Consider the following 26,487-nt stretch of genomic DNA (forward strand, 5'->3'; position numbering starts at 1 on the left):
ACAACTTTCACATACGATTGTGTTACTCCCGGTTGGGGCTAGGGATACTTGTATCGGCACCCGTCGTTCCCTTTGGGCCACCAGCTGCGTGGAGAGGGGGGGTCTGCTGCCTGGACAACAGCTAGCCCTCTTAATGTACCTGCCCAGACTACGTAGCTCCACTGGAGAGGACACTCCAGCGTCACCGCAATGTGCCGACTCAACACGGGAAGTGAGCAGTTACTGGTTCTAAGCCCAACCTATTGGCGAAGGTAAACGGGCGCCAGGGGCCACTTCCGTCGGCGGGAGGGACCGTTGTAGTCCCACTGAACAGCTACCGCCTGCCTCAAGCTGGGCAGCCCCCAGCCAGTTAGGTGTTGTTCTGCCATGGCTTGCCTACTCCATCGGGTGCTTGGAAAGTAGAGACTCATCTCGAAAAGGGAGCCATAAAACCCCCGCACCAGGCAAAACTACTACAAAAACAAAATGTATAGAAAAGAAGCTCTTCGCTTCGCAAGCTCTTCGCTTCGCAAGCTGGAATGTCAGGACCTTGTGTCCTGAACTCGCTGCTGACCTGCAGCAAATTGACGACGCGAGGAAGACTGCAGTCGTCGACAAATAACTATTTCGGCTAAACGTCGACAAAGCCTGTCTTCAGGAGACTCGAGTGGCTGACAACGGTACCATCAGAGAAGTGAGCTACACATTCTTCTGGCAAGGCATATCTACAGATGAACCTCGTCAGCATGGGGTTGGATTTGCTGTCAGAAACACGCTTGTCGCCTCCATTGAACCCCCTTCATCAGGTAATGAGAGAATCATCTCACTTCGGCTGTCCACATCCTCTAGCCCTGCCACCATCCTCAGTGTGTACCCTCTATTCAACCCCTGAGGAAAAAGACCGGTTTTACGAGGCGCTGAATGAAGTAATATCTAGGATTCCCAGCACAAGTACACTAGCGGCACTTAAGGCCGCCAGGAAAACATCCCAACAGACCGCCCGCAGATGCGCCAACACCTACTGGCGGGATTTCTGTGGCAGCATCCAAACAGCCGCCGAAACAGGGAACGCAAGAGGGATGTACGATGGCATCAGAAAGGCGACAGGCCCCACCCCTACTAAGTCTGCCCGCTCAAGTCCAAGTCAGGTGAAGTGATCACCGACCAAGGAAAGCAACTAGAGCGCTGAGTGGAGCACTACCTCGAGCTGTATGCGACCCAGAACGTTGTCACCGACCCTGCCATCCTGGACTTGCTGGTGATGGAGGAGCTGGACACGCCGCCCACAGAAGAGGAGCTCGGCAAAGCCATCGTCTGCCTCGCCGGCAGGAAGGCTCTAGGGAGCGAAGGCATCCCTGCAGAAGTCCTAAAGAGCGGGAAACCTGTGCTGCTCCAGCCCTTTGACGAACTGCTCTGCCAATGCTGGGAGGAGGGACACATTCCCCAGGACATGCGAGACGCTAACATCGTCACCCTGTATAAGAACAAGGGAGACAGAAGCGACTGCAACAGCTACCGCGGGATCTCCCTCCTCAGCATCGTGGGAAAGGTCTTCGCCCGGGTCGTTCTGACACGCCTTCAGACCCTCGCCTCCCGTGTCTACCCGGAGTCCCAGTGCGGCTTCCGTGCTGGCCGGTCAACGGTGGACAGGGTATTCTCACTGCACCAGCTCCAAGAGAAGTGCCAAGAGCAGCAATTGCCTCTCTACCTCGCCTTCATTGACCTGACGAAGGCGTTTGACCTGGTCAGCAGGAGCGGAATATTCAGGCTTCTCCAGAAGATCGGCTGCCCCCCCCCCCAACACACCTCCTTGCTGTCGTTACCTCGTTTCACGAGAACATGCACAGCACAGTCTGCTCCAACGGCGCTACGTCCGAGGCATTCCTAGCAGTGGCGTGAAGCAGGGGTGTGTGCTTGCGCCGACGCTCTTTGGCATATTCTTCTCGATGCTCCTCCAGTGCGACTTCAAGGACTGCAGCGAGGGTGTGTATATCCGGACTAGGGCTGATGGCAGGCTCTTTAACATCGCCCGTCTCCGTGCCAAGACCATGGTGACAGAGGTTCTCATCCGCAAGATGCTCTTTGCCGATGATGCAGCCCTGACGGCACACACGGAAAAAAGGTCTAGGCAGCTTGTCAGTTGCCTCTCCCACGCCTGCAAGGAGTTCGGACTGACATCAGTCTAAAGAAGTCTAACGTCATGGCGCAGGGTGATCACCCCCGACAGACCAACCATCACCATCGACGGGCAAGTTCTGGATGCTGTTGACTACTTCACCTACCTCGGGTCCACCATTTCAAGCTCGCTCACCCTAGAAACGGAGGTGAACAGCAGGATCGCCAAGGCTACTGCAGTTATGGCTAAGCTGAACCAGAGAGTCTGGAACAACGCCAGCCTCACGGAGAAGACCAAGCTGCGCGCCTACCAGGCCTGTGTGCTCAGTACCCTTCTCTACAGCAGCGAGGCTTGGACTACCTATGCAAGGCATGCGAAGAAACTCAACAGCTTCCACTTAAGGTGTCTGCGACGCATCTTGCACATCCACTGACAGGACAAGGTACCAAACACTGAGGTTCTGGAGCGACCCGTGATGAACAGCATGCTTGCTATCCTCAGGGAGAGACGCCTGCGCTGGCTCGGCAATGTCAGACGGATGGAACCTGTTCGCATCCCCGAGGATCTCCTGTACGGCGAACTAGCTGAGGGTGTTCGACAAATCGGGCGCCAGCACTTCCGCTTATGGGACGTCTTATGAGACCTGAAGCTCTGTGGCATCGACGTCGCCTCATGGGAGACGCTGGATGAAGATCGCCCATCCGGTGTGCATACAGCCGAGGATGTGAGAAATGCGGCTCTCTCAGAGAAGAGATCAAGGCGGAAGGAAAAAGAACGCCAGCCGCAGCAGTAAATGCTCCAAGTGCAACAGAGAGTGCCTCGCACGGGTGCGGCTGTTCAGCCACTCGCGGAAGTGTAACAACCAATGAGATCCACGGAGTCACTCCATCGTCTCTCGAAGACGGAAGGATGCCGACGACGACAAGTTGGTTGGTGTGTTTGTCCGTGAACAGGATAACTCAAAAAGCTCTGGACGGATTTTCATAAAATTTATTTTTAGGGGAGGTCCTTGTTTTTTTAAAGTGATCCAGATCTGCGTCTGGATGCATTTTTTTAAATGTATTTTTCAGCCATCATATGGAAACTATTTCACCAGATCGCTCTGTGTGACCAGCTGCATGTGCGAGGCACTGACCCGGTGACCCTGTATGCCTTATCACCCACCTAATTTAACCACACAGGTCAATGGACTGGACCATTTTACAGGGGAGTGGAAAGGTAGACCAACACAGGCATATACAAGCAGAGGTACAAGTATAAATCGATTCGATTTTGTTTAGCATTGGCGGAGGTGTCGCTCTCCGAGTGCTTTCTATAAAAGAGTGCTTCCATGACACCCTGGGTCATGCACAAATCCTGTCACTAGTGTCAAAGTCTGGCTTGCACTTTTGCAACATCTCATCTTGTCTCAATATGAAGGCACGTTAACCCTAAAGGGGCCGGGTTATTTTGACCATCTTTCAGCCGGGGGGGGCGGATTCCGCCACCCCCCCCCCCTAAGATCTCGGCCATCGAGTGACGAAACATGTTGAAACCCGGTACATGCATAGAGCAACTCTTCATGAACATACCCACGAAAGGTCAAAGGGTTTTGGAATTATGGCTAATTAATTATTCATATGTATGAATGACAATTCTGGTCTGTGTACATGACGTATATGGGAAAATTCAGTTTTCACGGCGCATGGCGCCGGAAAAAAAATTCGCTTCTCGACTACCCCTGGTCCGATGTTTATGTTTTTGGTGTCAAAAGATGCGCAAGGCTCGAGGGTAAAAAGTTATTAAAGGTCGGGTCGCGAAAAGAAAATGTTTAAAGGCTATCGCCGAAAAAGTCGAGGGGGGGGGGGAGGATTCCGCCCCCCCCGGCCTTTTCAGGGTTAAACTGTAACTCTATGTATCTTCATTCCTCTATTTAAGATTGGTCAACCGTTCTCAGTTAGTTTACTGTTTTAATACAACAAATTAATGACGGAACGAAATACATTCTTGTATAATCGCTTATTTAATTATCGCAGGTTATAAGGTCAACAGCTACAAAACTAGAAAAATATTAAAATTGAACGAATGTGACAATTATACCAGACAGACTCCGGTGATTTAGGCTAAGACGTATCAAGACAAATGTAGGCCTGAACATAGAGCAAGGAATTATACATGGCATAGTAATTTTACTAGAGTACACTGCATCATTTTATCCAAGCATTGCCCCGTTCCATATAACGCTCAACATCAACCAAACTCATCGAAGATGTGAATAATTATCATCAGTTATTCCTATCTCAATCCACACGAATATACACAGATTAACAAAAGCTCAAGCCTTTTCTATCATCACCTTCAGTACTTTCTATCATCACCTTCTGTATGATTGCCTGGTACGGTACCCTAGGAGCGATGGACAGACACAGACTGGAACGTGTCACCAAATTGTCCTCCAAAACAATTGGCCTGGACATTAAGAATTTACATTGTATGTTTGAATCTGCAATTATCTCTAAGCTACAAGACATAATGCAAGATCCTTCCCATCCGCTCCATTCTTCGGTGTTTTTATTGTAAAGAACTCTTTTTAATTGTGTCTTTTACTAGGTTCCTTGTTCTAACAATCTGGTGTTTTTATTTGATGGATGACAACTTTGTAATTTTTGATAAACAATTTTTCTGTAAATATAGTTTGTCATTGTGTTAATATCTTATAGTACCTTTTGTTTTTTACATCTAATTCTATTTATTTTACATTCGTATATCTGTGGTCTTATTGTACATGTATAATGGACACTGGAAATCAATTTCATGTTTTTTTTACGTGACGAGTATAATAAATTGAATTGAATTGAATTGAATTGGGTAGAAAGGTACGCCACGCTATGGGGCGCCTAAACTGACATTATACAAAAAAAAGAATAAAATACAGTATTCCCAATCACATTGTTTCCAATTATCCATATCGCAGAGAAAGAAATGTACATATTTGATGCATGTGATATGATAATACATGTAGAATAATGACAAGACTAGGTGATGTATTAGGTGAAGTTCTGTAGGTCATGTTCCACGCTCCATATGTACAGTAATCAAGTAACCATGGGAGGTATAGGTCAAAGGTTATATGAATATGCATGGCCCATTAAAATGCATAGGGGAATATTTCATGGTATTATACGCTATACTTCTATTATCACATCAAATCACATCAAATCAACTTGTGCAATTTTGTCCAATTACAAGATGGACGCAAAACGCGCAAAATCTGAGACAAACAAGCTTAACATACACAGATTCCATAGGTTTGTCTAAAGGGCGTGGCTAACTCGCAAACGGTAATAGGTCAATTGGCAGGATTTCATTAATCTATGTCTCCTCGTTTGAATATATTTATTTTATATTCGCTCAGGAATTAACGTCATTTTGTACATATTACAAATCCATTCTGAGAGTTTTGATTTGATGATATTTGTTTTGTCCACAGACCCGGCCATTGGTGATTTTGACTGGAATAAATTGTGCATTTGGTTGACATTGTTTGCATCCATTGAACGAATACAATGCATAGAAATCAGCAGTTTAAATAACTAAGAAAGTAAAAAAAAAAAAAGTGTAAACACATTTCTACTAATCTTGACACGAAAAAAATAAGGTAAGTATGAATCCTAAGATCACCAGGCCTTGCCAAAGGTCAAGATTGACAGATGTCTGGATGACAATACGCATGCGCACCGGCTCAGAGCCCAATTTCACGAAGTCATTAAATAGAAACATTACTACTTAGCATGGTTATGTATAAGCTAAGTAACATCCCCTAAGAAACAGTTCCAAAGCAATGTACAACTCGCCATGCATTTTGCAGTGCAATAGCCTTTTTTTTTCTTTTTTGTAATTGTTTTTGTGGTTTGCTTTGTAAACAATTCCTGAGGTAATTAAATGTGTGTGCTTAGTGACTTCATGATATTGGCTGTGGGTCTAAACTAGTACAAGACTACACCTACAACTTGAGTTAAATGCTCGAGTTAAAAAATGGGAGAATTTACGGTGCGCGCGAGAGAACACTAGACAGTTTAGAACACCAATGCGCAGAGCGGCGCAAGGATAAGCGCAATACTTAATTGAATCAGCGCAGCGTTGTTGCACAGCGCCCCCTCGCAGCTTGTCTGAGTCGTTGTTTGTCCTGCTGCTTCCATGCCGTTGCACAGCGCCCCCTCGCAGCTTGTCTGAGGCGTTGTCTGTCCTGCTGCTTCCATGCCGTTGCACAGCGCCCCCTCGCAGCACGTCTGAGTTAGTGTCTGCCCTGCTACTACTTCGAAGCCGTCTAAGTCAATACAAGGTCCTTCCACAGCCTTGTTTTGACACCCGCGCAAGTACAAAGTCATTTGTGGTGTAATGTCAGTAGCAGCCATTTCCATATGTGCGATCTGAAAAAAAGTAAAATAAATATACAAATAAATAACACGTGCCCATTTATTTTAATACGGGTGATTCACTATAGTGCGCCTCCAAAAGTTTGCAACGCGTTGGCCAATCACAATGCGCGAAATCAGTCGACCTTTTGCAAACGCGCATTGGGTCGACTGATTTCGCGAATTGTAATTGGCCAACGCGTTGTAAACTCTTGGAGGCGCACTATTGTGAATCGCACGTATTGTACATTGGTTGTTGTTTGTTTGCTTGGGGTGGGCTGTTGGGGTGTTTGTTTATTTGTGTTTTTTGAGGGTGTGGGCAAGGGCGGATTTTTGTGGGCCAAAAAAAAAATGGATTCTAGATGCTCTGTGGTGTGTTCTGAGGCAATTTCTGATCACTTTAACCAATTTTTTTTTAGGAAAAGATGGTGGTGTACTCATTGCCTGCCTTTATAGTCAGGTGGCTTAGATCTAATTTTCGTCAAGATCGTGACCGACCGGTCCAAAGCACCAAACTTGGCAGATAGATTCTTATAGACCTAGAGATGATATTTAGAAGGGATGACACCTGAAATTTCTTTTGGGAAGGGTGCCTAATTTGCATAAATCGTTAATCCCTGTCGTGTAATATATTTATTCCCATATTTTGGTATATTTCTATTTTTTTAAAGTGTATTTTGGGGATTCTACTTACATATCTTTACTTACATAACATTTTCCAAAGCATATAAGTGACTGAATAATTATGAGGACATAGTAACGATCCAAAATGGCTACTATTATGCCCTAAAATTGCGCGCATTTACCTTGTCTCAAGATATCATCAATTAGTCTTGCCAAACATCAGCAATGATGAACTTCAAATTCACCAAGTAGCTTACTGGTACAGTTACCCTATTAAAACCTTATGCAAAATCATGTGAACAATGATAACATTGTGATATTAAGCCCAGAAAACAAACAATGGAAAAAACCAAGTGTCCATAAATTAGGCTAACAAGTAGGTGAAGGGTTGCCTAGCATGGAACACTGGAACAAGTTCAAGGAAATTCCCAAAATTATTGTTGAGAAAACGTTTTGGCGTAGACAAAATTACTGAAAACAACAATAATCTCTTATTTAGGGGGATTTCGTTGAACTTGTTCAAGTCCCCACGTTACCCTTCCCGTAAAAGCCCAATTTACGGACACCACATTTTCTCCCCTTTTTTTGGTCTTTTGGGCTAAACATCAAGATGTTTTTTTAATTTTCACTTGATTTCCCACTAAATTTTGTTAGGGTAACTATGCCAGTAAGTAACTTTCTGAATTTGAAGCTCATCAATACCCACGTTTGGCGAGACTAGTTGATGATATCTGAGGAAAAGGTAAATGCGCGTAACTTTAGGGTAAAAATAGTACCAATTTTGGTTCTTTACTATGTCCTCCTAATTATTTAGTCACTTATATGTTTTACAAAATGTTATTGAGGTAAGAATATGCAAGTAGAATCGCCAAAATACACTTTAAAAAAAAAATTAACCCGAATATGGGAATAAATATATTACACGGCAGGGATTAACGATTTATGCAAATGAAGCACCCTTCCCAAAAGAATTTCAGGTGTCACCCCTTCTAAATATCTTCTCTAGGGCTATAAGAATCTATATGCCAAGATTGGTGCTTTGGACCAGTCGGTCACGATTCCGACCATGTGCCACCTGACTATTACTGCAAAGTCACTAAAATAATATTTTGATTCTTTTTTTTATTATATTATATATATAGAGAGAGAGAGAGAGAGAGAGAGAGAGAGAGAGAGAGAGAGAGAGAGAGAGAGAGAGAGAGAGAGAGAGAGAGGGGAGAGAGGGGGAGAGGGGGAGAGGGGGGAGAGAGAGAGAGAGAGAGAGAGAGAGATATATATATATATATATATATATATATATCCAATGAAATCGTCTTCTATCACAATTCACAGTGCTCGATACATCTCTGTAGAGCTATAAACATGCAATAAATTCAGCATATTAGTTAAACAAACTTTGGCATATCTCTTTCTGAACAGACTGTTTCGTACCATAAGGCACTCATCAGCAGAATGACGAAAAATAGAATACAAGTAGCATCTTACCTTATTTCGAATCAAGCGCGCGCACGCGTTACGCGCGTTACGTCATTGAAGTTAGTACGCGTTTACGTCACTGAAGTAAGAACACATCTGTCTCGATGCCTGCACTTGGAGACGATTTCGCTTCTCTTATTCAGTGTACCTAGATCTGGCCTACATATGATTATGTACTTCTCTGCTATACACCAATTGCATCTCTTGTTTACGTTAGAGTATGGCAGTGCTTTCAGAACTATGTCCCATTTGATTTCATAGTCTTTCCCTTCGTCCTTTAAGTCCCATATATGTTTACTTAGCTCTGTTTGCGCCCTCTTGCTCTCGGATCTGAATGACTGCTTGTGGTTCGCCAGTCTCGCCTTGAAGGTTGTGGACGTCAGCCCGACGTATGCCTCCTTCCTGCCTTCGCTCGTGACGGTGGCCTGGTACACTATGTTCTTGCTGAGGCACTCCCCGTTCAGCGGGCATTCGGCATTGCGGGGACAACTGCATGTTCTACCACCGACGTCGTCCTCCTGTTTTACCTTCCGTTTGTTGATTGACTGGATCGTTGCCTTCATGTTCGGCATGCAGCTGTACGATAACTTTACTGTGTTCCGGTTGAGCACTTTGTGAAGCTTATGTTCCTTGGGGAAGCATTTGTCTATTATCTGAAGGAATTTCTTTCCAATGTTGGTACGTACGTTCTTGTTGTATGGCGGGTTGTACCATGTCACCTCCCTTTTTCTAGTCCTTTTCCTGGTGTTATTGCCCGGTGTGTATGTCAACCGATACTTGTGCCCGCTTTTTTGCAGAGCCTCCTGGTAGGCCGGGGCAGCTTTCTCGAATGCCTCCTTGCTCGACGAGATGTTGGAGAGTCGCTTGTTGATTCCCTCTGGTATCTGTTTGATGACGGCGGGTGGATGGTTTGACTGGACATGTACATAGAGAGGTACATTACCTGGTTTCATGTATGGCTTGTACCCTCCCGTTCGCAGGTCTAATGTGATGTCAAGGAAGTTTACTGTTGCCTTGTTGGCTTCGATCGTTACCTTTAAGTCATTTTCCCGGAATACTTGGCATATTTCCTTCTTGATGTTTTCTATTTTCTTGGGGGTCTCCTTGAATACTGCCAGACCGTCGTCCCTGTATAGTCCCACTCTATTTCCGTACTTTGGCTTCAAGATCGACAGCAGATATGCTACGACCAGCTCGCATGACTCCGCGCCGTCGAAACTGCCCATCGTGACATCGAATTTGCTGTCTGCATTACGCTTTTTCCACGGTACCTGGTCGTTGAATACCACTGTCTGTTTTGCGTGGATGATGATATCTTTCTCCTTGCTGCTAATGTTCTCGTAGTTTTCCGCGAACCCTAGGGCCTTCAGGAGAAGCTTTTCCGTTATCGAGGGGTAGAACTCCACAATGTCGAAATTTATGAAGCTCGATTCTTGCTTGTTTGGGATTTTCTTATACCAGTCCAGTACGGCGTCCGTGCTTTTCCACAGGTTGAATCCTGTCGCGCTTATGACTTTACCGACGATTCTGTCGAGGATCACTTTACTTATATGTCCTATCTCTGATTTGGTTGGGCTGATTAGTCGACATGATGGTTTGTTATCGAAGTTGTCCTTGTGGTCCTTCAAAGTAATGAAGACTTCCCTCTCGGCCAATTTATCTATGCGGTCGCCCAGTCCAAGACTTTTAGCAATTCTTTTCGCTTCGCGATTGATTTCCGCTACTTCCTTTTGCTCGGTTTTCTTGTATGTTTTGGTGACATTCGCCCTGACAAGATTTACATAGTCATCTTTTTCCATCTTGTAATAATTTGTAGTCTTATCAGCCTTGACGGTAAGCTTATCATCATTCCTAATCGTATTTATGTCTTCGTTTAATTTGCGTTGGAACTGGCTAGTGGTCTTCTCAAATTCGACGTTTTGAATCAGACTCACCAAATTGTCTTCGAATTCTCTCAGTTCCGGAATGACTGGTGGTGTTTTCCGCGAGTCAAATCCGTACGTTTCCTCCTTCTCCGCCTTGTCTTTGTTCAGCTCCGGATTCAGAAAGAAGAATGATCTCCATCTAATCCTTTTGATGAACATTTCCGTTTTCTCGATCAGGCGCTTGAGGTATGTTGTTCTCGATGCTACCGGAATATTCTTCGTCGAATATTCAAAGTTCACTCTTTCCATTTTGAAGTGCGACGTCAGGAGAGTGCTCAACTATAAAAATAGGAGCTAGTATATCCAATGAAATCGTCTTCTATCACAATTCACAGTGCTCGATACATCTCTGTAGAGCTATAAACATGCAATAAATTCAGAATATTCTCTTTCTGAACAGACTGTTTCGTACCATAAGGCACTCATCAGCAGAATGACGAAAAATAGAATACAAGTAGCATCTTACCTTATTTCGAATCAAGCGCGCGCACGCGTTACGCGCGTTACGTCATTGAAGTTAGTACGCGTTTACGTCACTGAAGTAAGAACACATCTGTCTCGATGCCTGCACTTGGAGACGATTTCGCTTCTCTTATTCAGTGTACCTAGATCTGGCCTACATATGATTATGTACTTCTCTGCTATACACAAATTGCATCTCTTGTTTACGTTAGAGTATGGCAGTGCTTTCAGAACTATGTCCCATTTGATTTCATAGTCTTTCCCTTCGTCCTTTAAGTCCCATATATGTTTACTTAGCTCTGTTTGCGCCCTCTTGCTCTCGGATCTGAATGACTGCTTGTGGTTCGCCAGTCTCGCCTTGAAGGTTGTGGACGTCAGCCCGACGTATGCCTCCTTCCTGCCTTCGCTCGTGACGGTGGCCTGGTACACTATGTTCTTGCTGAGGCACTCCCCGTTCAGCGGGCATTCGGCATTGCGGGGACAACTGCATGTTCTACCACCGACGTCGTCCTCCTGTTTTACCTTCCGTTTGTTGATTGACTGGATCGTTGCCTTCATGTTCGGCATGCAGCTGTACGATAACTTTACTGTGTTCCGGTTGAGCACTTTGTGAAGCTTATGTTCCTTGGGGAAGCATTTGTCTATTATCTGAAGGAATTTCTTTCCAATGTTGGTACGTACGTTCTTGTTGTATGGCGGGTTGTACCATGTCACCTCCCTTTTTCTAGTCCTTTTCCTGGTGTTATTGCCCGGTGTGTATGTCAACCGATACTTGTGCCCGCTTTTTTGCAGAGCCTCCTGGTAGGCCGGGGCAGCTTTCTCGAATGCCTCCTTGCTCGACGAGATGTTGGAGAGTCGCTTGTTGATTCCCTCTGGTATCTGTTTGATGACGGCGGGTGGATGGTTTGACTGGACATGTACATAGAGAGGTACATTACCTGGTTTCATGTATGGCTTGTACCCTCCCGTTCGCAGGTCTAATGTGATGTCAAGGAAGTTTACTGTTGCCTTGTTGGCTTCGATCGTTACCTTTCAGTCATTTTCCCGGAATATATATATTGGATATATATATATATATATATATATATATATATATATATATATATATATATATATATATAATTTTTTTGGAGGGGGGATGGCCCCATCCCCCCCCCCCCCTCCCCCTGGATCTGCCTTTGGGTGTGGGTGTTACAGAACAGTACCATCAAATAGATTTCATCGCTGTTTCCCCGGCCGATAGTCATTTTTTACCCGAGAATGATAATGTATGCAAATAAGGGCCATGAGGCGGAAGCGAAAGCGGCCCATTGAACAGGGTCCAAACATTTGGGACATTTCTGTCCATGTGTCCAGGATTTGTCGTTTTTTTTTCCTTGAGAGAAGTCTCTAAAATCGTCATAAGTAATACTATCCGGCATAGTTTCTTTGGGTACACACGACGACAAGGGAAATTTGCAGTGCTCCTTTCCGCACGTGTGAAAGAAAAATACATGTGATTCGGGGTATCATCCATCAAATTTGGGCGGAAACGCATCGTCACGCGGTACGCGTATGTTTTTTTCTGGGAGGGTTGGGGCCAAGTCATGCATAATTCAGTTTGTCCTTTGAATCAATGCAAGACACTTAGGTTCTCATTCTCTTTTTCCCTTAAATAAAAATTATCTCAAATTTAGAGAAGAAAAATAGTCCCTGAAAATGAGCAGCGACGACGAGGATTCGAACCAAGGATCTTTGTATACATAGCTCGCTCATCTCGTTATCCACTAGGCTGTGGTAGCTCAACGACGACCGTTCTTTAAAATGCTTTAATGTTACTGGTTGACTTAATAACAGCAATGCTCTTGATATCATTGTTCTGTTCTCATGAATAAACATGCTGGGCCGAACGAAACATCGAATTATTTATGACTTGGCCCCAACCGTCCTTGGAATAGCAATTACGCACGCGGTACACTGTTCAGCCCACGATTCGGCCCAAAATTTGATGGTTCCTCGAATCACACAGGATTTTTTTCACTAGCGCGGAGAGGAGCCCTACTATTAATTTTCCCTGTCATCGTTCGCCGGCATGGGACGAAAACATTTTTTAAAGTGTGTATTTTGTGCAAAAAAAAAACCAACAATTATGCTGGATAGTATTACTTTTGAGGATTTTAGAGAACTCTCTCAAGAAAAACAGCAAGAAATTGACAAATTGAGAGAAAATGACTCGAATGTTTTGACCCTGTACATTTTCAATGGACCCGCTTACGAAGCCACTTTCCATAAATGCGGGTTGTTACAGTTCATCAACAAGTTTGATTCGTAGATTGTCTGAATAATGTATGTACTTACTTTGCATTTGTTTTCACATGGTACAGTCTCTATTCCCGTACTGTCGAAACCGGGCTCCATGCAACCTCTTTGTCCCACCATCATTTCGCCCATTACGGTGTAAGTGCAGTTGTAACACTGAGCATCAGCGCCACGACCGACTAGAAACGTAATTAACAAAACAAATATCTCAAATTAGTATAGAATCAAGGTTTCTGCGGCCGACATCACACTTGATCATTTACGTGAACAGGTTGATTATGATCGAAGTGTTTCGTTTAATCTCACAGGTTCTATCTTTAGAACAAATTATGGTAAATCAGAAATACCCAATTCGTACGTTTATCTAAAAACTGGTGTTGAATTCAACACTTAGATGAGTTCAGTCAGTGACCACACTTTGAAAGTGTTAAATCTAGCATTTTAAATGTTAAAGCCAACGCTTACAATGTTAATTCAACATCTTAAATGTTGTTAAGTCTTAATTCAACACTTTCAAAGTGTTAAAGTTGAAAAATGTTGAACCAAAACTTCAGTTAAAATGTTGAATTAACATAGTAAGTGTTGGCATTAACATTTAAAAAGCTGGATTTAACACTTTCAAAGTGTGGTCACTGACCGAACTCATGTATATTGAATTCAACATTTCAGTGTAATCAATTATTCATGACAAAAATGCATGTTTTCATGATGACATTTAGCTTTGTGATAAGAACATTGTGATTTGGAAACTGAGTGGCGAAGTCGGGATAGGCGACCATTTCTTATGCTAACAGGACAATGAAATAACACTAGTGTCGTTTAGTTTGATTTTAAATATACAAACAAAAAGTGCATTACCCGGCCAGAGGGAAGTTTACCAAATTAGAATCAAATGTCTCAAATCAAAGAGTATTGTTACCAAGTTTGGTTGAGAGTGAAGTCTGCTTTTACAGCTCGATCGATTACTTTTTGTTCACTTCATTCAGTACCGTTGATAGTTAAAACATTTGCTAGCCCGTAGATCAAGCTTGTTATATAGTAGGATTTGAGAAGAGTATCACATACATGTGTGTGGTATTCGCCACCAATCATCGATATCCTGTGGTACTTCTGTTGTACTGTACTAAATACCACACACACAACCACAGATCAGTGGAATTGGAGGGGAGTACCACATAAATGTGTGTGGTACCTTCGATATCCTGTGGTCCTTCTGTTGTACTTACTAAATACCACATAAACTACCACAGGTCAGTGGAATTGGAGGAGAGTACCACATAAATGTGTGTGGTACCTTCGATATCCTGTGGTACTTATGTTGTACTGTACTAAATACCACACAAACTACCACAGGTCAGTGGAATTGGAGGAGAGTACGACACAAATGTGTGTGGTACCTTTGATATCCTGTGGTACTTATGTTGTACCATGCTAATTACCAAATAAAAAAAATGTTTCTCGTCCAAGTTTTTGAAAAAAAGAAGGAAGCTGAGAGGAACTTGATTTTTATTTTTTATTTTTGTCAAGATGGCCACCATTTTAAAATTTCCTGCAACCGTTGGTTTTTCCACTGTTCCAAAACACTTTTAAAATGAAAGACAAGTTGAACAAGAGAACCGAACACATTTACAGTCATTTGGAGTGGTATGGTCCACAATGAACAGTTTGTATATGCTTTAATCGTGGCCTCCGAAAAGGAAGCAGGCAGGGATGAGAAACATGTTTTTTTTTTTTGTTACTTCGCCTTGCATATACATGTATGTGCAACTTTTAAAAATACGATAGTAATGCTACCACATAAATTACCAAAGGAAAAGATCGAGACTACCATCCAATATACATTGTACATTAAATATAACTAAAACACAAATAAGAACACACGGAAATAAAGACATATTGCCCCAATACATGTATGTGCTGTCTACTGAACAGTACATGTACAAAAATGTACATAAAGCCCAATGCATACTTACATGCACAATGTACATGTGTATTGCAGGGTACATTGTATCCTGTTCCCAACAACCACACGTGTGACCTTGTGTGCCTGTGTAGTGCGTGACCCATGCATGACCCATGTGTGATTCCATACACATTCGCTCGTACCCCCCGCCCTGCAAACAGAACGCTGTTTCATGGAGGAAGGAATAGCTTCCTCCATGCTCTGATGAGCTTCACAGAATCTTGTGAAGGAAGTGGCCTATGACCTATGTATAAAGCATCTGGCTGCAGCTGTTCAAGACCGCAGTTAGACAATGTGCGCAAATGTTATCCGAAAACGTCCCATAGAATTGCGCACATTCCATACCGGAGGTGATTTCTGTTTCATTGCGAACCATGTGGACAAAATTTTGAGCGTGGCATAATGCACTCCGACCGTTCGTGATTCGAAACGGAGTCTGAGCGTGTGACGGGAATTGTAAATTTACAACACAGATAAGTTTTACAGAATTTCCTACATTATAACGCTTTTTCAACGAGAAAACCATCTCTAAACCGGATAAAAAGATTAATGAATCAGTCTTAACGGCCGTTTCAAATCTTGCAGAGTCATGACCTTGATGACGCGCAGGTCACTGGTCACGCAAAATCTAATTAATCAGAGCGCGAATTCATCAGAGTATCCCAGCGTCCTGTTTGCGGAATTTAAAAAAAGCGGAACCCAAACCCCAAAAGTTATATTTCCTATTTAAAAAAAAAAATATGTAGCACCAACAATAATTATAGCTTAATTGCAAAGGCTATCATTTCAGATAAAAAAATACTGAAATTACCTAATCCGTTCAAAGAATATCATCATTTATACTCAATAACCCTGACCCGTTTCGTCCAAACAAACAACAACCCAGTTTATGGTGTATTCTTACTGTTTGGAACAACAAAGAACATGACACAGAACACTTGTTTAAATTGCACCGTGAAGGTCTGGACATTTCCAGGCAAGCAAAAAGTTGACAATGGAACTGGTCAAATCATAGCTCTAGGACTTGACAAGGGACGCCTAAAGCTGGGTTCTATAGATAGGGTCATTGCGTGCATTAGTTTGGGCCAGAGTGGACTGAGGCAAGTCTAATAGTGACAGTGAGTAGGTGAGTCAGTCAAATCATGAGATAAATACAAATTAGAGTATTGGCAGGCCATCTGGCCGTACCATGATAATACTAAACAAACTGTATATGCAGAGATAAAAGAAAAAAAAAACGATTGCGTTGTGACTTCAACGCTGTAAGTAGCGAACTATTTTCCCACACTGTTGGAAAGCTGATGAAATACCCTTTTCACTGAAGGTACAAATTTCTCGATTGGCCAATTCTTCAACCCGTAGAAATTAAGATCCTATCGTTGCGTCTGTTATTGAGGCCCACTTCAACCCTTGGTATATACTTGCAAGTTTATACAGGGTGTTTCAATGAAAAGGAAACCCAACTTTTGATGAACCAGTATGGACATACCAAATGTTTACTGGCTATGACACTGGTATCATCTGAAAGCGTAATCTATATGCTTTTCAATGATACCTTGTTTACATTTCTAGGGTCATGCATTACTGAGCGCCACTGGCTTGTTCTTAGACCTTTCTAAGGCCTTTGACACTATTAACCATGACATTTTACTTTCAAAACTTAACAGGTATGGTGTTAGGGGGAAGACCCTGGACTGGTTTAGAAATTTTCTTTGTGACAGGAAACAGTTTGTTGAATGGAAAAATAATAAATCAACCCTTCAGTCAGTTACTTGTGGCGTACCACAAGGCTCAATCTTAGGTCCATTACTCTTCCTTATATATGTAAACGATATTTGTAACTCTTCGAAATTGTTATCTTTTATTTTATTTGCGGATGACACAACCGTTTTCCTTAGTCACTCTAATTTAAATGAGCTTGTTTTAATTATAAACAAAGAACTTAAGAATGTCTCCATGTGGTTTGAATGTAACAAATTGTCGGTAAATGAAAAGAAAACATGTTTTATGTTATTTTCAAAAAAGTACATTGATGTTGACATTAATATTTATATTAATACATCTTAGATAAGCCAAGTAGATCATTTCAAATTTGTAGGTGTCATAATTGACTGTAACCTTTCATGGAAATTACAGTGCCAAAAGGTTCACACATCCATTTCCCAGTTATTGGGTGTACTACGTAAGCTTCGACATACACTACCTAGAAATGTCCTCTTCTCTATTTATAATACACTTGTATTACCCCATCTTCAATATGGAATTCTAGCATGGGGAAATACCCATAGTACTTATTTAAATAAATTATTAATTGTACAGAAGAAGCTGATGAGAGTCATCACAAACTCCGGTTTAAGAGAACACTCTGCGCCCCTTTTTAGACAATATAAAACACTGAATATATTTGAACTGTACAAATACCATCTAGGAATCTTAATGTTTAAATTCGAAGGCAAACTACTACCTACAGATATCAGGTCCATGTTTGTGAGGAATCTAGATGTCCATTTACATAACACAAGATCAGCCAAAAAAATTCACATTGGCAAGGCTAGGACCACATCATTCATGAAAACAGTTAGACACCAAGGCCCTCTTCTTTGGAATCAGCTAACCCTTATACCCTTCTTTTGGACTGTGCATAAATTCAAAAGATATTTAAAAAACCTACTAATTTCCGGTATTATATAAGACGTGCACCCATAATTCGCATTTGTACAAGTCACACTCCATCATAGTCAAATGTTATATTGTAAATAAATACATGCATATTTCAATTTCCATCAGTTTTTCGACTATTATGCCAAGTAAATAATTAATTTATTAATTTATTGACCACTGTTTTAAATTATATCCATAATTGCTGTTCATTTCATACGTTATTCACTAACGGGACCAGGCTCTGTATAAGCTTAGGCTTTTTTCCTGGTTCCCCCATCTGTCACCACTTATGTTAAATTGATCAAAGTGTTGTACATGTATTATTATTCTAGTAAGTTAAGTTATTGTTGTAGTAAATAATCTGTTGCATTTGCATTATATTAATTTGTGACAAATGGAAATAAAAACAATACAATACAATACAATTTTGATGCAAAATTGCAGTTGGTTCACTTTCATGTCAAAACACAATAGGCATAGTGTGCATGATAATTAGGTATTCAAGAAGATGTCACGAGTGCTTAAAAAGAAACCAACAAACAAGTCGGGTTGGTTTCAAAACTGGATTTTATTGTTTGTCATGAATTTCTCGTGTTGACCAAGCCACGTTCAAAACAATGTGGCATTTTCCCGAGGATTAACATTCAAGCCATTTCCGAAACAATAGGCGCAACGTACCCAGTGTTTTTTTTTGTTTTGTTTTTGTTTTTTTTATGAAAGTGAACCCACTGCATTTCTGCATCCAGTTTTCAGTGATGCATGACTCAGAAAAACTTAACGCGGTATCATTGAAAAGCATAGAGATCAAGCTTTCAGATGATACCAATGTTATAACCAGTAAACATATCGTCTGTCCATACTCATTCTTTGAAGTTGGGTTTCCTTTTTTTTAAACACCCTGTACAGGCTATGGTACCCACTGTAAGTGTGGGACAAGACCATTATTTCTTGTTTATGGAAATTACTTTACGTACACGAGAATAAGAGTGAATAATGAGTGACAGATAGTTTTCTTGAAGTATAGTTGTGCAATTTGAGCTAAAACACATCTTCAAATAAACCACAAATGGACCACAATCTGAACTATGACTGTACATGTACCCAGTACTTTTAAGCGGGTATACCGCTCACTAAGGAACCTTGTTTTTGTTTTATGAAGCATAATAGCTTGTAGCTTTGCGGCAGGATTTTTATTGGTCTAGGTTCACAATTTCCTTAAACAGTTTTATTAACACCATGGAGGTAGAATAATTTGTCTTAAAATGGGGTATACTGAGAAGGTATTAAAATGAAAACAATTCTAGTGCTTATCGTACTTGCGAACTCTCAACTTCTTTCTAAGCCTTTGTTTATTTGTGAATTATTTGCTTGTAACTTAAGTTGTAACTAAGCCTTGTTTTAGAAGACATTCATATTGTGTTATAATAGTTTAATTTCTGAAGAGACTGTAACAGAAAAATGAAATATCTGAAAGCGATCAACATCAAAACTAGACATATGTTTGTGGACAAACATAGGGCTGTTCCGGCATTATGTTACACACTGATAGGTAATGCAGGTGTAGTAAAAAGAAAATGCAAATGTAAATATATAGGCTGTAAAAAATGCAGCTTTAATGTGAGTGATATGTCATGTCAAGACGTCATCATGACGTCAGTTGGATGTATGTATACGACATGGCGGCTGAGGTTCATACCAAGCTACAACCAAATTGGATAGTATTGTGCTGCAGACAGACCATATAATAGAATAATGGCCATTTAATGTTACGTAAAACTCAAATTGTAGCAGGTCTTCATTCAAGGTTTCTCCCCAGTTATAAATTGTAAAGAGTTTCCTTGTAGTGAGTTATTCTATTCATTACCCCTCGAAGCCGGCGATGCGGGCTTAGTTCGTATTAATGTGCTCAATTATAATCGTATAGGGGTGTTTACAAAATAAAGGAAACTGAGAGCAATCTAAGATGGCATTGGCGGAGATCAACAAAAGGCGAAATACCAAAGATCAGTATTTAAAACCAATGCAATCACATGTGTCTGAAGCATGCACCTGGAAGGGGATGTTTTGGTAGTATTACCCACCGTATTTGGAAAAAAAGTTTAATTTTCTCCAACAGCCACACGCTTGTGGTCAATTTCTAAGCCTTTTTTTCTGTTTTTTTTTTCCTTCATTTTTTGCAGTCAAACTTACATGCAGTCGTTGCGTCATTTGAAATTGTCATATAGCTTTGACCTTCAATCCGATTCATATAATTAAGAAAATTGAATTGAGCATTTCTGTTCATGAGATTTATTGACATGTGAAAAGTGTTTGAAAAAAGAATTAACAATATTTTTGAATTGGTGTCATATGTCAGCTATTTTTTTTTTCAAAATTTTGTGCAAATACCTTTTACCTAACAGACCAAATACACAAAGAAATTTTAATTTTGCATGTTACGTTCATGAGATATGGCTAAAAGGTCAACAAGTTCAAATATTCATATAAAATCTCCGTATGACGTCATCATGGCGTTACCTATTTTTTGTACTTATAACACATCCAGGTCTAGCCACATACCAAGTTTCAACCCAATCAGACTTACAGTTCTGTAGATATAGGACTTCATAATATGCACGTACATTTTCAAAAATCAATTAAACAAGTTAGGTGATAACGTCATCATGACGTCATAGTCTTGGCATAATTTTTGTATAAGGGTCTTCCTTGGCTGTAACATTGATGACGATTCTAGATCGCCAAGTTATAGAAATGGTGGCTTGAAAACGTGTACAAAGTCAATGGGCTAACACGTGTACAAAGTTAACGGGCTAAAAAAAAAACCACTGCAGAAAAATTGCATCTTTAAATTTGTAATTTGCCTTTGAACTGAAACATTTTTATGAAATATTACTTGATATTCTGACCCTTAGGAATATGTTCAATCGAATGACAGCGCGAAAAAAAACCACGATTGCTCTTTTCTTCTCATAGTAATTCTCGGCTGAAGTTCAGAACTACTCAGTAAGATATCATTGTTGTATAGGAAAAGACTTGTGGAAAATCTCACTGCAGAAAAACGGCACCTTTAAATACGTAACGTATGGCTTTTCGGCTAAAACAGTCACTGTGATGTGGACAGGATTTGACCTCGGCAACACGTGCTCTGCAGGCTGACTGACATACGATGTACATGTATGTGCGTAACGTACGTGTATGTACATATAAATGTTCTGTGCATGTTTTAGAGCAGATGTATTATCAGCCTGAAGTTTTAAGCGTTCGCAGGGCATGTCCGAGTTCGCTTATTGCCTCGACGCTTTGAAATGTTTAGACCTACCCTTAACTCGACAATTAACGTAACAACTAACATAAAAACTGCCATGGTTGACTTTTTTAGGAATTTTCAAATGAAAAAGGGTATTTTTATTATAACTTCCGGTCTGATGGCGTCATTCGCCTAAAACTTCGCACACGTCTTAAGTGGGTCAAGGTCATCATTTACACCAATATTTAGGCGATTCCGACAAACTTTGCTACAGACATCTATTCAAAATACATTTTGTTAATTTTCAACATGTCGCTAGAGGGCGCTCGAAGATTGCATGACGTCATTGGTAGATGATTTGAAGAATACTTTTAGCCAAAAGACTAACACCCTAAGAAGCAAGTTCATATCTATTACCATTTTCAAATAATAAGCCACTTCCGGTGTTGGCCTTTTTCGACCGGAAGCAAGGGTCGCGTGATTTCACGCCCACTGAATGAAATAAAGACCTCACTTGCCGGTAACAGAATGCTGCGGACGCGTACGGTTGATTTCTTATGCATTTTTAAATATTATAAGTGTCACAATTTAATTGCAATTTAACTAATGACGTCATCATGACGTCATCACTACACAATGTTGTTTAACTAGGGTCTTTGCTTGGACAAAGATTGGTGCAAATGAATTACTGGCAAAGAGTCAAAAATGCCCTTTGAAAATCGACAATTTTTTTTAATTTCTGTGTACAAAGTCTATGGGAAAAATTAAATATTCAAAATTCTATAATAAATTAGTTGATGACGTCACGATGACGTCAATGTTCGGAACAAAACTTCAGATGCTGGTCTAAGTGTGTGCCAGGTATGAAGTCAATCGAATTGATTTTAGTGCCCAAAGTGCCGGTAACAAAAAAACGTGTACAAATGCTATGGGCAAAATGACTGGGGGAAAAAACAAAAAAATCTTAACGAAAACAAAGGCTGTTTCGGCTGGTTGCCGAAACAGCAAAACAAAACAAAAAAACAGACTTATGCTTGCGGACAAACACAGGGCTGTTTCGGTAGCTTTTTGTGACGTGACATGTGTTTCATCAACCAAGGATGTGTAGTTCTGTTTATAATAAATGGTGGCATATAATATGTGATTCTATTCTCATAGGGCTGTGAATTATGACGTCACATGTGACGTAATGACGTCATGATGACGTCACATAAAGTTTCATCTCTTACTATAATATTATTGTAAAGAAGAACTTTGCCAGAGCAAACATCGTTGAAAGCAAGTTCAGATCTTTCACCAATTTTAAATTACAAGGCACTTCCGGTTTCAACCAGAAGAAAGGGTAACGTGATTTTGCACATATTGATATAAATGAAGACCCTCGATAATTCTATCCATTCCCGCAAAAATCATGTTCAAGTCTCTCACGGATTTTATATTGATTTTTAAAGATTAAATCTATTAATTTTTTACGAGATGTCACGTAACCCATGATGACGTCATCATGACGTCACTTCAATTTTCATCTATTACACATCCCGGGCTAGGTACATACCAAGTTTCAACCCAATCAGACCTGTAGTTCTGTAGATATTGACCTTGAAAATATGCACATTTGATATTACGTCACATGTCACTTGATGACATCATCCTAATTTCACTTGAATTTTCATCTATAACACATTACGGTTTAGGTCCATACCAACGTTCAACATAATCGGACCTTTAGTTCTGGAGATATAGCCCAATCTGTCAGATCTAGACGAATTCTGCTAGAAAATGGTCACAACAGAAAAATCGCATATAATGTGACATCACGTAACTCATGATGACGTCACGATGATGTCAATGTACGGCAAATAACTTCAGATGCTGGTCAAAGTGTGTGCCAAGTATAAAGTCAATCGGATTGATTTTAGTGCCCAAAGTGCCCGTAACAAAAAAAACGTGTTCACATGCTATGGGCGAAAATTACTGAAAAAGAAAAAACAAATAATCTTAACGAAAACAAAGGCTGTTTCGGCAAAAGTGCCAAGACAGCCAAAAATAAAAAAAAAAATCTTAACGAAAACAAAGGCTGTTTCGGCAAAAGTGCCGAAACAGCCAATAATGAGCGATAGATAGTTTTCTTGAAGTATAGTTGTGGAATTTGAGCTAAAACACATCTTCAAATAAACCACAAATGGACCACAATTTGAAATATGACTGTACATCTACCCAGTACTTTCAAGCGGGTTTACCGCTCACTAAGGAACCCTGTTTTTGTTCTTTGAAGCATAATATAGCTAGTAGCTTTGCGGCGGGATTTTTATTGGTCTAGGTTCACAATTTCCTTAAACAGTTTTATTAACACCATGGAGGTAGAATAATTCGTCTTAAAATGAGGTATATTGAGAAGGTATTAAAATGGAAACAATTCTAGTGCTTATCGTACTTGCGAACTCTCAACTTCTTTCTAAGCCTTTGTTTATTTGTGAATTATTTGCTTGTAACTTAAGTTGTAACTAAGCCTTGTTTTAGAAGACATTCATATTGTGTTATAATAGTTTAATTTCTGAAGAGACTGTAACAGAAAAATGAAATATCTGAAAGCGATCAAAATCAAAATTAGGCAACAACAGGTTTCTTCGACTGAAGTGACAGTATAGTGACTAGTATTGGTAATAAGCTGTATACTTACAGAATGCTACAGTAGCAATCACGATGATAACGAGGTGATTCATCTTGTGTTGTGTTTGCTGCAGAAATCAAAGAAGACAAATATTGTTCGGAGTCCAGGGATTTTGTGAAACACGATCACTCGATCAGGTCTTCTCAACGGTTTAATACGGAGACCCGATAAACGTAACGAAGACCACATCGTTGGCCTTCAATGATGTTTTTTTTTCACAACAGAAACACTAAACGTGAACCACATAAACAATTAAAACCGAGCTCATGTGAACACTTGGGAGCTCGCTATTTCCTTCTTGCTCAAGTACTGAAACTAAAACACATTTAAAGGCAGAAGCTCCCTATGACAATGATGACAAAGTTATGACCTTGTCCATTATACACCCACGCGCTACGGCACTGTTTGTCATACACATGTACATGTACATATATACTTGATCATTTTTGATCATGCACCACCGTCAGTCACTTTAGACAAAACAACAAACTCGCCAAAAATACCATCAATAACTTCAGAGTTTAGAAATATAAGCTTGTCCATATACTGACCTGTCCTGCTGTTCGGTCGACGGAGGGACGATTGAAGGCTGAAATTGCCAGAAAGGGCACAAATACTAAAATGTACTCGTAGGACGTTTGCCGCAAGAATGCTTGAGAGAGGCGAGGCCCGTAGAGAAAGAACACGGCTTGCGCTAGCGCTTGCAAAAAAAACTGGGTGTGGAGCTTCGACGCATGCGCACGAGAACACGCAAGATGGCATATCCTCGTGGTCATGATTATAATAATGGTGCGGGTTACTTGCACAAGATGCCTACATTTAAAGGGCAAGACGTCATACATCTTTAGCAAGCAATTATAACAAAACAAATTGAAGTTTTAGACATTTGTTATCATTATAAATGTATTTATAAAAATGACAGACGTACATTTCTCTCTCTCACTCCCTCTATTATAAACATTTTGTTTTACCCATAGTGAAATATTAATCATAATGAGGCGTGTAGCTGTTCCCTTGACTATTTTTTTTTGTTTTGTTACGACAACCAGCTTTTTCGTCAAAGTCAATGTCTGCCGCGGGAACCTTTCTTGAACAAACATTGTTTGTAACTGTTGTCTTATAGATTTAGATTAAACAAACTTATGACAAGAAGTGGAACAGAATGCGAACCAAAAACACGGGACGTTTGTGTGTTCCATTAATGTGATTCCGCTCAAGGTCGCACAACTAAATATGATTGTTCTTTACTCCATAATGAGGAGTAGCGCTCGAGGTGGCATTGGCGTCGTGAGGGGGGGGGACAAGGGGGGCACTTGCCCCCCCCCCCCCCCCGCGGAAAACGAGAAAAAAAAGGAAAAAGAAAACAAAAATAAAAAAAGGAAAAAGAGGTGCGAAGCCATATTGCTGTTAATGTGATGGGGGGGGGTGTTAGGGCAAATGCTTCCCTGCTCACGCTCGAAAAAATGATATTGAGAATATCTTGAGAAAGGTATGGAATTGCGAAGGAAAATTTGCTTTGCTTCCCCGCTGGAAAAAAAATCCTGGCGACGCCCATGCGAGGTGGGCAGACGTTAACCTACGTGCGTGGACTGCAGCTGCGTCGGGGCTGGGCGAGTCTGGTCTAGCCACCGCAGGCGAGATCAGCACGGCCTCTTGATCCATGGGAGAGCATAATGTATGGCGTGCCTTTGTTGCAGTCCGACTAGAGTCGACCTGATGACTTGTCATAATCTAAAATGAGTCAAACATCTGAGCCTCACTTGAAAGAGCATTTTGCAGATTGTGTCTGTTAGTGTACTTTTTATATTTTAAAATGTTGTTAATGTCATCATGAAGAAGGTATTTTTGTCCATGGTAATACATTAAGTCATGCATGTTATGCATAAACGATACTTTTCAAAGAATCTTCACGTTTCTTGTATAACTTACATTATTATTATTTATAATATAACAAAAAACAATACAGAGAATATGACAATGAACCTTTACAGAAAAAAACTAGAGGAACACGTATTAAAAGATAAAAAACATGAACAACACAAACCCAATTGAAGATGACCATGATCAATAAAGTGTACTTAAACACTGTGACTCGGAAGCCTACTAATCCAATCTTAAAATGGGACACATTATTTTTTATAATATGAATATAAAAAATCTCTGTATACAACAAAAAATAAAAACAACTGCACAAAATCAAAATTAACCTAAACAAACAAACAAACAAACAACAAACAGAACAGAATAGGAGACACAACAAACAAACACCCCTGCAGACAGGTAGGCAGTCAGACAGACAAACAAATAGACACCAAACAGACAAACACCCAAACAACCCAATAAACAAGTAAACAAACAAACAAACAAACACCCCAACAAAACAACAACAACAACAAAACAAAACAAAACAAAACAAAACAACAACAACAACAACGACAACAACAACAACAAAATAAAAATCTGAAACAAACTAATACAAACTGGAGAATTTTCAACTGGCAAGAGTAAGAGCAAACAAATATCAGTAACAGTTGAACATAAGTTATAATCAAACAAAAACGGATTAACTGGCAACAGAAAAAAAACAAATAGGCAATGGGACCCATAGACCTGCAAGCTGACAACAAAAATATGAAATCACAATAATGGCAGTGGAATAAGATTAATCTTC

The 26,487-nt window shown here is 40.7% G+C and overlaps 1 protein-coding gene across 1 annotated transcript; it reads right to left on the reverse strand.

Moving 5' to 3' along the window:
• Window positions 1–4,169: 4,169 nt before the first annotated feature.
• Window positions 4,170–24,624, reverse strand: LOC119723036. Its single transcript, XM_038193517.1, has 4 exons — window positions 24,368–24,624; window positions 23,826–23,883; window positions 13,314–13,453; window positions 4,170–6,504 (listed from the first exon to the last, which is right to left on the reverse strand). Exons 1-4 carry the CDS (start codon window positions 24,590–24,592, stop codon window positions 6,151–6,153), a joined length of 777 nt encoding a protein of 258 aa, XP_038049445.1. The 5' UTR covers window positions 24,593–24,624; the 3' UTR covers window positions 4,170–6,150.
• Between the last annotated feature and the right edge of the window lie 1,863 nt (window positions 24,625–26,487).

The sequence above is a fragment of the Patiria miniata genome, unplaced genomic scaffold (genome assembly GCF_015706575.1).
Source record: "Patiria miniata isolate m_02_andy unplaced genomic scaffold, ASM1570657v1 HiC_scaffold_16, whole genome shotgun sequence".
NCBI classification, from domain to species: domain Eukaryota; kingdom Metazoa; phylum Echinodermata; class Asteroidea; order Valvatida; family Asterinidae; genus Patiria; species Patiria miniata.

Excerpts from the sequence above, each read along its gene's own strand:
- LOC119723036 (XM_038193517.1), bottom strand. The coding sequence starts at position 24,592 with ATGACCACGAGGATATGCCATCTTGCGTGTTCTCGTGCGCATGCGTCG. Across the intron at positions 23,884-24,367 it reads TCGACCGAACAGCAGGACAG|CAAACACAACACAAGATGAA; the intron begins GTCAGTATATGG and ends TGATTTCTGCAG. Across the intron at positions 13,454-23,825 it reads GATTGCTACTGTAGCATTCT|TCGGTCGTGGCGCTGATGCT; the intron begins GTAAGTATACAG and ends TTACGTTTCTAG.